At 39.2% G+C, this 14,451-nt stretch overlaps 1 protein-coding gene across 1 annotated transcript in view; it reads left to right on the forward strand.

Annotated features, from left to right (window-relative positions):
- vav3b (vav 3 guanine nucleotide exchange factor b) overlaps positions 1 to 14,451 on the forward strand; it is a 92,594-nt gene that overhangs the window by 41,052 nt on the left and 37,091 nt on the right. The window contains exons 8-12 of the mRNA XM_036556610.1: positions 78 to 181; positions 3,527 to 3,626; positions 4,136 to 4,231; positions 11,859 to 11,927; positions 14,046 to 14,132. Coding sequence (XP_036412503.1) covers positions 78 to 181; positions 3,527 to 3,626; positions 4,136 to 4,231; positions 11,859 to 11,927; positions 14,046 to 14,132 — 456 coding nt within the window. The remainder of the gene's footprint in view (positions 1 to 77; positions 182 to 3,526; positions 3,627 to 4,135; positions 4,232 to 11,858; positions 11,928 to 14,045; positions 14,133 to 14,451) is intronic.

Consider the following 14,451-nt stretch of genomic DNA (forward strand, 5'->3'; position numbering starts at 1 on the left):
GAGTGGAACCTTCACTGCCCCAGATATTTCATATCTGTGTGTTTATGGTTGATGTAATCTGAAGTCTCCCTCTGCAGGATCTGGTGAAAGCGCACCAGAGCCTCATGGCTGACATTAAGGAGTCCATCCAGAATAAGAACGCGTCAAACCTCCACCAGATCTTCACCAACTATAAGGACAGGTACGTCTTACCTTCATACGTAAGTAAGAAAAACATATTCAAACAGCGCTTTTCAAAAACATACACAGCATAAAAAGTACATAAAGCACAAATACATAATAAAAACACACTACACAATAAATACATACAATGCAGAGCTGGGGCCGGATTCACAAAAGTGTCTTAAGAAAGAAAATCTTCCTAAATGTGCGTTTTTTTCTTAACTTTATTCTTAAGAAACGAGTTAAGTTAAAAAAGTAAGAAGTTATTTGAGGAATAACAATTTTGTAACTGGTGTTATTCTTGAAAATATTATGTTCTTAAATGTTTTAACCTCACACTCGTGTCAGGCTGTGAGAGTCGACGAGGTGAGCCTCTAAATTCATCGATTTATGTTTCTCCTGTCCGTCCTCATCTCTTGGTTTCTGCCGTGACCCCACAATTATTGTGTGTTCCAGGGAGGGTTTTGGTTTCTTCCTCCATAACCTCTAGATCAGGGGTGCACAACTGTGTCCGGCACAGTTTGGTGATTTACCTACCAAGACACACCTGATTGCATTTATCTGTTAATTGGCAGGTTTACTGGGTGTGTTTGAGTAGGGAAACCTCCAAACTGTGCTGGACACCGGCCCTCCAGGACCGGAGATGTGCACCCCTGCTCTAGATCTTGTTTGCTAATTTTTTTTAAACACTTGGTTTGATGTATTTCCTCCTTTTTGCTCCTCAGCAGATTAAATAATGGAAATAACACTGAATACAAATGAAAAATGTGTCTCACATCGTTTAAGGAAATCTTAAGAAAATAATTAAGATTATCTTAAGAGAATGTGAGAAGTGTTTGTTTTGAGAATTGCCTTTCAGAGCGTTCCTATGGACATCTGGCTCCTGGTGCGTACAGATTACCCCAATACCTAAAAAGCTGCCTTTTTAAAGAATCCACACAATCAGCAGACCTTAAATGTTCCATAGTTTAGGTCCTGCCATTACATAGACTTCCATTCATTTCCTGGGGATTTACTCAAACCTTAACCAGAACTACTACTGGCCTCACCCTCACCCTAACCCTAACCCTAATCCCAAACCTAACCCTAACCTTCAAATTAGTGATTTACATTGCGGGGACCAGTTTAGAAGAAAGATCCCCACAACGTGAGTGTACGAACAGGTTTTGGTCCCCACAAGGTGGCATTGACTTGGTCCACACACACACACACACACACACACACACACACACACACACACACACACACAATTTTCTTTCTTTCTTCTTCAGGTTTTCTATTTTAAACATTGTGGAAAAATAAAAATGCAGTTTTAAAATAACACTTACGGCTCATTTAGTGTGATTTGAACTGAAAGGGTCAGTTTGACCCAGAACAAAAAGAGATGTTTTGTTTGTATTAATCAACATAATGACAGAAAATATGTCAAAAATGTTGAAAAGTCTAAATAAGAATGAATAAAACAAATGTGTTGAATGTCTAGCTTTTGCCAATATACAGAAAAAAACAGTTTGAAAATGAGTTTTTAATGAAAAACGAGTGAATTATTATGAGTAAACCATGATCTGTAATGGGTGAAAAATTTATTACACTAAATATTATGGCCAAACATGCATCGGGTCAGTTTGACCCGGGAACATTTAACAGGAGGGCTAAAGTGGATCCTGAACGCAACAGACAGCCAGTGAAGAGATTCAGCCAGTGAGTCGTCTTGCAGCAGCGTTAGTAAATGAAGAGAATAAAGCACTACAGCAGTCAATAGAGATGAAATGAAGGTGTGTGTTAGCATGTCTAGCTCTGCATTTGGAGCTACAGATCTCAGTTTACTAATATTTCTTAAGTGGTACAAACAAGATCTCGTCAGCTGCTTAAAATGAGCGTCGAATGGCGAGGACTGATCAGATATGACCCCTAAGTTATGCAGGCTGGACTGGGCAGCAGAGAAAAGAGGCCCAATACTTGCAATGCTTGATCTGGAGCAGCAATCAGAACCTCTATCTTATCAGCACTGAGCTGTAAGAAACGCTCCACCGTTTAGTCTCTGATAGCATTTAGACAGTCTAGAAACCTGGATAACCTATGAGCCTAGAGATATCATCTGCAAATGAATAATATGCAATATTAAGCCTGTTTATAATCTGATAAATGCAGATAAACCTTGTTCAAGTATATGTAGAACTTAAGTACGTTTCTAATGTAATTATAAGACAAAAACAAATACAAACGTGCAATATAGTGCAAAAGTGCAGTATAATGCAGACATATATGATATAAAATACAATTAGGAATCCACTGTTGTATATTCAGCACTGCAGTAACACTGACGTGGTGGTGGTGTGTTAGTGTGTGTTGTGCTGGTCTGAGTGGATCAGACACAGCAGTGCTGCTGGAGTATTTAAACACTTCAGTGTCACTGCTGGACTGAGAATAGTCCAGCAACCAAAAATATCCAGCCAACAGCGTCCAGTGACCACTGATGAAGGACTAGAGGATGACCAACACAAACGGTGCAGCAGCAGATGAGCTATCGTCTCTGACTTTACATCTACAGGGTGGACCGACAAGGTAGGAGTGTCTAATAGAGTGGACAGTGAGTGGACACAGTGTTTAAAAACTCCAGCAGCACTGCTGTGTCTGATCCACTCGCACCAGCACAACACACACTAACACACCACCACCATGTCAGTGTTACTGCAGTGCTGAGAATGATCCACCACCCAAATAGTACCTGCTCTGTGAGGGTCCATGGGGGTCCTGACCACTGAAGAACAGGGTAAAAGGGGGCTAACAAAGTATCAGAGAAACAGATGGACTACAGTCTGTAACTGTAGAACTACAAAGTGCACCTATATAGTAAGTGGAGCTGATAAAATGGACAATGAGTGTAGAAACAAGGAGGTGGTCAGAATGTTATGCCTGATCGGTGTATGTGTGATATTGTATAAGCCGTCATTTGTGCCTACACATCCATTACTTCAGTGTTTGTATTGTATGCAATGCGAAAAATAGTATCTTGTCAAGTGAAATGATCTTAAATTTAGTTGATATGTCTAAGTTTCCCATTTTGAGATGGCTGTGCACTGATTCTAAGATTATTTGGCTTATTTCCAGACAGTTTTTACTTGTAACTAAGCTCATTTCTTAAACCAAGCAAAATAATCTGCCAGTATAGTGAGATTTTTACTTAATAAAATCACTTAAAACAAGTAGAAATGTCTAGAAATAAGATAAACAATCTCAACAGGAGAAATATTAGATGTATTGACTAGATTTAAGACAATTTTACTTTAAAATATACCATTTTTTGCAGTGTGTATATTTTCTAAAATGATTTAGAGTTGTGCTGTTTTGTGTTTTGCTCTAGGCTACTGATTTATGGAATCTACTGCAGTCAGGTGGAAACAGCCATCGCTATGCTTGACTTCCTGTGCAAAGAGAAACAGGATATTCGGCTGAAGTTAGAGGTAAAGTACAATTACAAAACCCAACCAGACCTGACAAACTCAGTTTATATCACAATACCTACATTTAGAGTCAGTTATTCATTCAACCTAATGAGAAACTGTAGAACAGACTCAGTTTATATCACAATACCTACATTTAGAGTCAGTTATTCATTCAGCCTAATGAGAAACTGTAGAACAGACTCAGTTTATATCACAATACCTACATTTAGAGTCAGTTATTCGTTCAGCCTAATGAGAAACTGTAGAACAGACTCAGTTTATATCACAATACCTACATTTAGAGTCGGTTATTCGTTCAGCCTAATGAGAAACTGTAGAACAGACTCAGTTTATATCACAATACCTACCTTTAGAGTCGGTTATTCATTCAGCCTAATGAGAAACTGTAGAACAGACTCAGTTTATATCACAATACCTACATTTAGAGTCAGTTATTCATTCAGCCTAATGAGAATGACCTAATTCGTGTCGGAATCTTTCTGAGTGCGGTTCTGTGTGTGTTCTAGGAATGTTCTAAAAGGGCTAATAACGGAAAGTTCACCCTGAGAGACCTGCTGGTGGTTCCTATGCAGCGAGTGCTGAAATACCCTCTGTTACTGCAGGTAGGAACACATTTATACACAGAACTGTGCAAAATAGACCCTTCATTCATTTAACTTCCAGTCAAAATGACCGTACGTGAGATATTTCACAGAAGGTTAGATATACGATAATACGCCTGCATAAAGAAGGAGAATAACACCCAAACTGGAAAAAACTGATTAAAAGCTACAGAGAAAATGTGGCTTCTAACAACCACCTGGAAGACCTGGTCGACACCAACACTGCCCCCATCAGATAAACAGCACTTAAAGCTTTCATCTCTGAGAGAGAGGAGAAAATCAAGCTGCTTCAGATCTGAAAACATCCACAGGTGTTTCTGTCCATCCTTCCACTGTGAGAAGACGACTCAGCGCTGTGGGTCTGAAAGGATGTGTAGCTGATCAAGAAGAACCTCACTGAGAAAAGGAGACGGACACATCAAACAAAGAAGCTGAACGATGGACTGACCACCCCAGAGTCCAGACCTCAACACCACTGAATGTGTTTGATTACTTCAGAAAATGATCAACCAGCTTCTACGACTGAACTTTGGAGGTGTGTCTGCAGATTCTTTGAGGAACTGAAAGTGAGTCTCCTGAAAAGAATGGAAGCTGGAATAAAGGTGAAGAGTGATGCACTGACTTGTACTGAATGGCTGTTTTGAGTGGAAATTAAGTAAATGATGGGGGTCTCTAACTTTTAAACAGTACCCATGAAGTGTTCTACAATGTTTTTTAATTCCAGTATGTGGTAAACACTGTCGGTGGGTTTATTTCCCGAATTAAAGGGACTTGTGATGAAGCAGGTAACAGCATGGACTGTCGTTCCACTAGTCACCACCAGATGGCGACAAAGTCTGTATATTCTATAACTGTGGTTTTACTGCGGAAGCATTTTTCATTTGTAATCAGCTGTACTTTTTCTGTTCAAGAGAAAACAAATCATTAGGATAAATTATCTAGGAATTACCCAGTGGTGCAGGGTGATAATGGATGGAATAGCATTTACCTTTAATCATGCAGTTCATGTTGCTTCTTTTAATCATTTGTATTTATTCCTTTCAAAGAAAAGCAGATTATCAGGCTGAATCATACAGAGTTACAGTGTTAGTGGCTTCACCTTTAATCACGCAGTTCAGCGTAACTGCAGACAGATGTTATAAGAGACTAACACTGGGGCAGATGCTGAGTGGAATGATGGAGGGCAGATGCCCAAAATTCCCCAGAAGGACAGAATGTTCATGCTTTTCTCTTCTTGGAACCCACAAAGAGATAAACACAAACACAAACACATACACACACAGAGTCTCATCGCATCACCCATTTAAGTGTCTTTGTCTTGGTTGCCGACTCTGACAGGCATTATCATCAACTTTATTTTCACTGGCTTTGTTCAGTTCTCAAAGACTTGGCAACCTGGAGTACTGAAGATGTGTATAAACGCAGAATTATGGAATATTGTAGTGTGTTTCCAATAATGTGGACAGTTAGTGGAAGTACAAGGTACTTGTTTCTAATAAAGTGTCCAGTTAGTGGAAGCACAAGGTGGATGTTTCCAATAAAGTGGCCAGTTAGTAGAAGCATAAGTTTAGTGTTTCTAATAAAGTGGCCAGTTAGTAAAAGCACAAGGTGGGTGTTTCTAATGAAGTGGCCAGTTAGTAAAAGCACAAGGTGGATGTTTCTAATAAAGTGTCCAGTTAGTGGAAGCGCAAGGTGGGTGTTTATAATAAAGTGGCCAGTTAGTGGAAGCACAAAGTGGGTGTTTCCAATAAAGTGGCCAGTGAGTGGAAGCACAAGGTGGATGTTTCTAATAAAGTGTCCAGTTAGCGGAAGCACAAGGTGGGTGTTTCCAATAAAGTGGCCAGTTAGTGGAAGCACAAGATGGGTGTTTCTAATAAAGTGTCCAGTTAGTGGAAGCACAAGGTGGATGTTTCTAATAAAGTGGCCAGTTAGTGGAGACGCAAGGTGGGTGTTTCTAATCAAGTGGCCAGTTAGTAAAAGCACAAAGTGGGTGTTTCTAATAAAGTGGCCAGTTAGTGGAAGCACAAGGTGGATGTTTCTAATCAAGTGGCCAGTTAGTGGAGACGCAAGGTGGGTGTTTCTAATCAAGTGGCCAGTTAGTAAAAGCACAAAGTGGGTGTTTCTAATAAAGTGGCCAGTTAGTGGAAGCACAAGGTTGGTGTTTCTAATAAAGTGGCCAGTGAGTGGAAGCACAAGGTGGATGTTTCTAATAAAGTGGCCAGTTAGTGGAGACGCAAGGTGGGTGTTTCTAATCAAGTGGCCAGTTAGTAAAAGCACAAAGTGGGTGTTTCTAATAAAGTGGCCAGTTAGTGGAAGCACAAGGTGGATGTTTCTAATCAAGTGGCCAGTTAGTGGAGACGCAAGGTGGGTGTTTCTAATCAAGTGGCCAGTTAGTAAAAGCACAAAGTGGGTGTTTCTAATAAAGTGGCCAGTTAGTGGAAGCACAAGGTAGGTGTTTCCAATAAAGTGGTCAGTTAGTGGAAGCACAAGGTGGGTGTTTCTAAAAAGTGGCCAGTTAGTGGAAGCGCAAGGTGGGTCTCCACCATCTGAATTCAAGCTGGAGAGCCGCAGTGACATTTATGGTGATCTAGCAGTCAGAAATACAGACATGAGTGAGAAAAAGGCTGGAAATGGTGTGTTTACTGGCTATTTGCCAAGGACAAACCCCTAAATCTCACACATCCTTATGTCACGTTATTTGGTGACAGGCAATCTCCTTTAGCTCCTGTTTTGCATTGCTGCTGCAATCCATCATCAACAAGGGCACACAGTGGGCCACATGCACAAATATACAAGCTGCATGCAGCACATTCAATTATTCCACCAGTTGAGATCAGCAGCTGGTATTTGTTGTGTATCATATCACTCTGGCTATTTATCACACATCTGTAAAGCGTTGTAGCATTGAAGTGGGGGTGCTTAGAGCACGGTAAAGACGATGTGCTTGTTTTATAGTGAAGTTTGTATTTTTAATTTATGTATTACTTTGATGTTTCCAGTGCAAAAGTCGTGCACAGTTTAGCTAAACTAAGTAAAAGGTAAACTACTGTAATTATGACGCTTTTTCTCAGCGTGTGACTGTAGGCGACACTATTGGTTGCAGCGCCGAATACAAACGATCTGATTGGCCGCCACGCAGTTCCAGAGGAAGAGCGTCCACACTGAGTAGGGTGATCAGTTATACATGTGTCTGGTTACCTGGTTACCAGCAAATAAGCAAAATAAGAGTCCACCCTGTCTTTTATCTTGTTGCCCCTGATTAATTGATTGAAATAACTAAAAATGATTATATGTTATGTTATCAGTGTTTTGATTGGCTGTTTTCTGAAATTTAATGCAAGCAATGCCAAATCAGAATGTTCGTAAACATAACGGTTGGGTCACTTGCATCAAAACAGCATTGATGCAGCACAATTTACAATAAATTCAAACATAACCGACAAAACATTGACAAGCTGTCAAATCGTGCTGTGTTTGAGGCTGTAATGTCGAATGTACCCAAAAATGTCAGAGATTTTAATTGAGTTTTTTGAGTTTTTCCTGTTTTCCAGCTTTCTAAAGCAGGTAGAGCTGCTAAGCAGTATTAATCTCACTGAAGGTCCTCTGTGATTGACACGAGCAGCCAAACAATAGCTAATGACAATTCAGTGAGTTCTTTACTCTTCCAGCTGAACATAAAGTCACCGAACACTGAATATGTTTACATGCATTTAATAATCCAATAACTGCAGAAAATCGGATTTTGTCAGTAATCCAACCAACACCTTTATATGCACTTGAGTAATCAGATAATGGGGAAAAATAAGTCAGACAGTAGAGAGGATTTCTGCTTTGCAGCCAGCCAATAAACTCACAGACGAAGACACAACGTAAACATCATGTAAAACTCAAACTTCAGACTGCGCCTTTTTTTTCAAACGTTGCTCCACTTCACCTAAAAATATGAAAATACATCATCTAGAAGATGAATATTTAAATCCTTCATTCACGTGTGGCTGCAGGCTTATTTCTGGTTCCACTGTCTGTTTTCACACATGCTCAGACTGAGAAAGAAATCAGAGTAAGAGTTTACATGCACTGAGAAATCTGATTACTGAGCTAAAATCCAGCCTCTTTATCAGATTTCCAAATCGGAGTATGCTGTTTACACGACCATTTGAATAATCAGATAACTGCAGAAATCTGATTATGATTGGATTATTGAGTGCATGTAAACACACTCACTATTACATCAACAATAAAAGCTCCAGAATGTAATCTAGGATGGTATGCTGGGTGTTTTATTGGCTGTTTTTAAAATTGTTATTATATGGAGCTCGATATAAGCTAAAAGAAGCCAACGCTATTAGCAGTTATGCTAGCGGCCACAGAACGAGTGTTTTTGCTCATATTTTCACAATCAATAGAGAAAAAAATGAGCTTTGCTTGAATTTATACATGGGTCTGTGTAAATGTCTATAGAGTAGAATAGAGTTAGAATAGAGTTGAGTGAGTGCGCAGAACAGTGCAGTGCATCATTTCATATCAGCTAACTGGCAAGCAAGGTAGCTAATTAGCCTAGATGTGTAAGAGTAACCAAAAAAACCCTGTTAAATCATTAATCATAGTTATTATAAATGATTCTAGCTGTGTATTGAGCAGGTGGGAAATGAACTAGTATTAGAAGTAAAACCGTAAGTTCAGTTGGTTCCTGTTTGCGTCAGCTGTTGATTTTGAAAGTGCAGTAAAAACACCTTTTTAAAGCAAATCGCTGTTGTCGGAAGAAAACCCAAAATGGTAACTTTACAGGAGAAGGAAAAAACCTACACTGCTTTTAATGTAAGTCAATGGAACCAGAATTATTACCAAGTCATTTTGGGTCGTTTCTTTTCGTCCATTCATCATGAAATTTACAACCAATGTAAAGGGCTACAGGCGTTTTCAAATTATGTCAAAAACTGAAAATGACAAAAATTGAGTTTTCTTCTGACAGCAGCGAAACACTTCTTCATTAAACCTTGCAGTGAAATGCGTAGCCGGTGGAAGTTCATAACTATATGATAAAACCATTAACCACACAAATTTGTGAAGTTATTGACCCAAGAAGACCAGTTTAAAAAGCTTTGGTTGTCCAATATCTTGGTTAAATAAATCTGATTTGTCCTATTTGGCTTTGTTTGATTTTGCCCCACAACTGATAGAATTAAACCTGCATAGATAGACGTTAAACAGGGTGGCACAACAGACGGTTCTAATTATGGATTTGGATGCTAAAGTGTGTTAGCAGATAGAAGCTAACCCACGTTTCAGCTCATAATGTGAGCTGGTTAGTTTTTATGACAGTTCTGTTGAAGGATTTCAGTGAAATTGCGGAAAATTCCTGTTTCTGATCAGCATTTTCAGCTTTTACTCTGAACTGATTGCTCTGCGAGGAAACTTGGCCTGTCATTCACTCGTCATTCCTGTCACTCCATTTTGACGGCCTTCGTTGCTCCCATCTGTCTTTCCACAAACCTCCCTCTGCTGATGCTCCTCTGAGGTTTGACAGCAGTGTGGTGCTCCTTTGTTATGCCGTTTAAAAGCCTTGGAAAAAGATAAATGAGCAGTCGTGTCTTAAAGCGATAGTTTGACCAAAAATCAAATTTATCCCCCACAACACACCAAATGCAGTTGATCAGCCGAGATGTGTTTGTTGTCTTTAGTTTTAGCACTGGAGGCTAATGTAACTAAGAAGTAATGGAAGCTTATAGACCACAAATTAGCATGGTGCTAACCGCATGTCTACATCATCTCACTCTAGGGCTGGACAGGTAGCAGAAGGCTAGCTGGCTAACAGGCTAATGCTCCAATAATAGAAGACAGACTTCAAGTTTAAGCCTTTAAATAAAGCATCTGTTTTTAAGCAGCATTACTTAAAAACAGAGACATACAAAGTAAAGAATATTGTTAAGATGCCAGTTTAGAGCTACAAATGTCCGTATTTAAACTAGAGCTGACATGAAAATCCCAAATAGCGCTGAGGTAACCCTGCTAGCTTGACTCTAACATAGCTAGCTAGCTACCATAATGAAGACACAAGAAGCATTATTGAAAAAACAGTATCTACATCAGCCACTGCTGTGAAAGGGAATACTTTATGGTTCACTGTCTGTGTCTGACTCTCAGTGTAAACTTAATTAAAAACTTAAAATGTATTGACTTAATTAGCGTGAATACCCAGAGAGCAAGCACATATTGGTCCGCTGGCTTGATAAGGTGGGCACCCCGCTGACTGTTTGCCAATGCTGGTCCACCCTCGGACCACCCAGATTACTGTCCTGCACACAAGAACTAACTAGTTTTTAATGTCCTCAAACTGATTTTAAATGACTTTAATTTTAGAAAATAAACAAGACACATTACAAATAACTGAGGGAAAACATGACTAAGCCTCAAATAAAATGATTTTATAGAAATGTTGCTGACACGGTGCGATATTAAAATTCTTTACTAAACAAATTTACAAAATATAAATAAAGAAATAAAGAAATGGACTGTGAGTGGAAACTGAGTGATGATTAGTGGAATTTTGTCTGTACTCTGCTTGACCACCAGTGGGCCGCCCAGAAAACGCTGAGCAAAACGCTAGTGGAACGTCAGCTTTGCCATTAGTGGGCAGACAGTGGTCCACTATCCTCCTGCTATCAGGGTAACTGGTGTAATGTTAGGCTGTAAACAGGATCCTCTCATAAAATGTCCCCCGCTGTCGTTGTGGACTGGGTGTGGGGGGGGGTGGTTTGGGTGGCATCACGATGCAATAACATCATGAGGCAAATTTGTGATATTATTTCTAAAATTTTATTCAGAATTAAGAATTAAGGGAATGAATGACGATGATTTAACAATGCAGTTAGCACCATGCTAATTGATACAGTTAGCTGCATTAGCCTCGTAGCTGCAGTGCTAAAATTCAGACACCTAAGTCTTGGCTGATCGACTACTTTTCGGTTGAGAGGAGTAAAAACTGGGTATATTTGATATTTCGCCAAACTATCACTTCAGTATGACTGATCTTTTGTTTATGAACAACCTCTGATGAAAAAGACCGTTAGAGACTAATGGACCCCACCAGGACCCTGATAGCAAGAGGATAGTGGACCACTGTCAGCCCGCTGATGACAAAGCTGGTGGTCCACTTGCATTTTGCTCAGCATTTTCTGGGCGGCCCACCGGTATTTCAACAGAGTCTTAGACAAAATTCCACTTATCGCTCATTTTCTACTCACAGTCCAATTTACTGATTTTTCCCTCCTTCTTTTCTTTAGTTATACTTTGTAAATTAGTTTAGTAAATAATTTTAATCTAGTTCAGCATCAACAACAACATTTTCTATAAAATAATTTTATATCAGGTCTAGTCATTGTTTTTATCTCTCAGTTGTTTGTAATATTTGTCTTAGTTTATTTTCTAAAATAAAAACTATTTAGAGCTTGTGTGCAGGACAGTAATCTGGGTGGTCTGAGGGGGGGACCAGCAGTGGCAAACAGTCAGTGGGGTGCCCACCTTATCAAGCCAGCTTGCTATCTGGGCCATTAGAACCTTTAGGATTAAAACCTGATGGTTTTGCTTTCTAATGGAAATTTGCTTAATGGTCTTCTGCTCTGTACAGGAGTTGGTCAAACACACCCCCGATTCCTCTGAGAAGGACAACTTACGAACAGCCCTGGACGCCATGAGGGTGAGTGAGATGTTTACCTGCAGGTCCAGTTGGCGTTACAAATAGAGACAAGTATGCCTTTACCAGGGGGCGCAACCCAAATGTCCTTTCGACAAAAATCAAACGATCTTGGGCGCCCACATTTTATGTCTATTTTACCATCTTGGCTGTAAATGTATCTCAGTATGTGCTGATGTTTAGCACATGTAGCTCAGCTATAGCTGCTTTTCTCACATCTCCAGCAGGAAACTTTTCCTCAAAAGTAGAACAGTTTCTTGTAAAAACGTCTCTCAACATTCAACTTTTTACAAGGCTGAAGTCGCTTCTCACTCGCCAGCTTCTTGTTCGAATTTTCCAGAATGTAACTGTTGCATCATTTAAGGTTGAATGGGAGAAACTGACTTCAGCTTCACGACTTTTTAGTGATTAAACGTATCAGGAAACCAGCTGGAGTGATTATAAACACTAATAAGTCCATTCCTCTCCAAATTATCAATGTTCATCTTAAATCTCTCTCTTTGCCGCTTCGTTAGCTACTAGCTAGTTGAGATTGTTGTCTGTGTTGCTATGGTGACCAGCAGTCTGCGCTGATCTTCAGGGTTAAAGGGTGAATCAGCAGTTCTACATTAACTCCAGAGTTTAAGACCATTTATTGTTAAACTGTGTTGAACGATCAGCAGAGCTTTATTTTACTGTAAAGGAGGATTATTTTATTTTTACCTACTAATCTGATTCAGCTGTGGAGCCACAACAGGGCAGTAAAAGAGCCGCATGTTGCCGACCCCTGACCTACGTGTATTTGAGCTGATATTTCTAATGCTGATCAGCCTAGTCTGTATATACATCCTTAACTTTCAATGCAATGTGATGCAGAGAGATTTCCAAGTTTTTTATTGGTGTTTTATTTGTGTATTTTCTATTGGTTCAAAGTTAGAGCTGAAACACATCTAGGACCTTTAGCTGAAAATCCTTTTGCTTTGAGTGACCCTATGTTTGACCATACCTATATGTTTATTTTATTGAAACTGGTGATTAAACATTCCATTCGGTCACTACCAAAACAATCATAACTCTACCAAACTTTACCAAATGTGTCAGTAGTGTCTGTTTCAGTAGTGACTGTCTCAGTAGTGACTGTTTCAGTAGTGACTGTTTTGGTGACAATTTTAGCTCATTTTGAGCTCAGAAACTCAGCAGTTCATGACCAGCAAACACAGCTCTGAACAGCTGTTCACACAGAAAATCATCATATTTTACATTAAAACACTAAAAATGCTGAACTGCAGAAAATATGACGATTCTTAATGTTCCACACTGATTTTCAGACTTTGGGACTCATTTACTTCAAAACAATGGGATCTAACTGCTCACCATGTGGCCATGAGGGACAGGGATGCAGCCTCACCTCCTGCTCTGAAAGGCAGGGGCGTGGCTAAAATAAGGCTCCGCCTACAGACTAAAACTCTTTCAGTACTGATGCATTTTTTAACAAAGTTTTTCATTTAAAAATTAAACCACAATAAATCTAAATCTTTCAACCTCACTTTAAAATAAATTAAACAAGATTAAAATAATTGAATTTTTGTTATTTTGTGTAAATTATGTGTAAATTTAGAGGTTAGTGTTTGGGACAGACACCTCCTAAAAGAAAGTACCCTATAATTGATGATTTTGTATATATTTAGCTTATTACTATCTCTGTGAATGCCTTGAGTTTAAGTAGATCAGAACATAATCGTGGTAAATATCTAGGATCTGGATACTTTATAGTTTTTTAAATACGAATTTGGTAATTCAAACCCTTTAAAGATGCCACAGAAGCTTGGTGAAGCTTAGTATGATATATGAAGCTTTTATCTCACTGTTTTTGATCTAATGTGGTGTAACGGTGTAATTAGAGTTCAATAGTGTGAACAGTGTGATGAGTTTCATCATATTACAGACTTAGTGCTCATTTTCAGAGCTCAGATGGGGAAATGTCTCCTCAGCCTTTTTCAGAAAATGAAGTGGCAAAAGCATCAAAAGGCTGAATATTCAATAATATTAACAATTGCATTTTGTATTTAGGTACAATAGTGATATTGACTGATTAACGATGTGTTTTATTCGCTCTCTTTTGCCTCTCTGTGTGCTGAACAGGACTTAGCTCAGTATGTTAATGAAGTAAAGCGGGACAATGAAACTCTGCGTGAGATCGATCAGTACCAGAGATCCATCGAGAATCTGGTGAGTCTGATAACACAATACAATGTTATTTCCAAAGTGTCTTTCAGCTCAAACGCACAAATCTAAGCAGAGCATCTACAGTCTTGGTTAAATGTATTTGCGATAAATTGTTTGTTAATCGTTATTGTGATGTTTGCTTTTACAGTCCTGATATGTCAGAATACTGCAATGCAAATGAGCTCTCTAACCAATCACAGCACCTGAAGAGTTTCTGTGGGTGTTTTTGTGAATGAGTATTTTCATGTAGTCCAACAAAAGGAGGTTATTCTGGTTAGTTTTTTGGGTTCTGAGGTCATTCTCTCTAGATTAGTCCATCTCT

The sequence above is a fragment of the Colossoma macropomum genome, unplaced genomic scaffold (genome assembly GCF_904425465.1).
Source record: "Colossoma macropomum unplaced genomic scaffold, Colossoma_macropomum, whole genome shotgun sequence".
Lineage (NCBI taxonomy): Eukaryota > Metazoa > Chordata > Actinopteri > Characiformes > Serrasalmidae > Colossoma > Colossoma macropomum.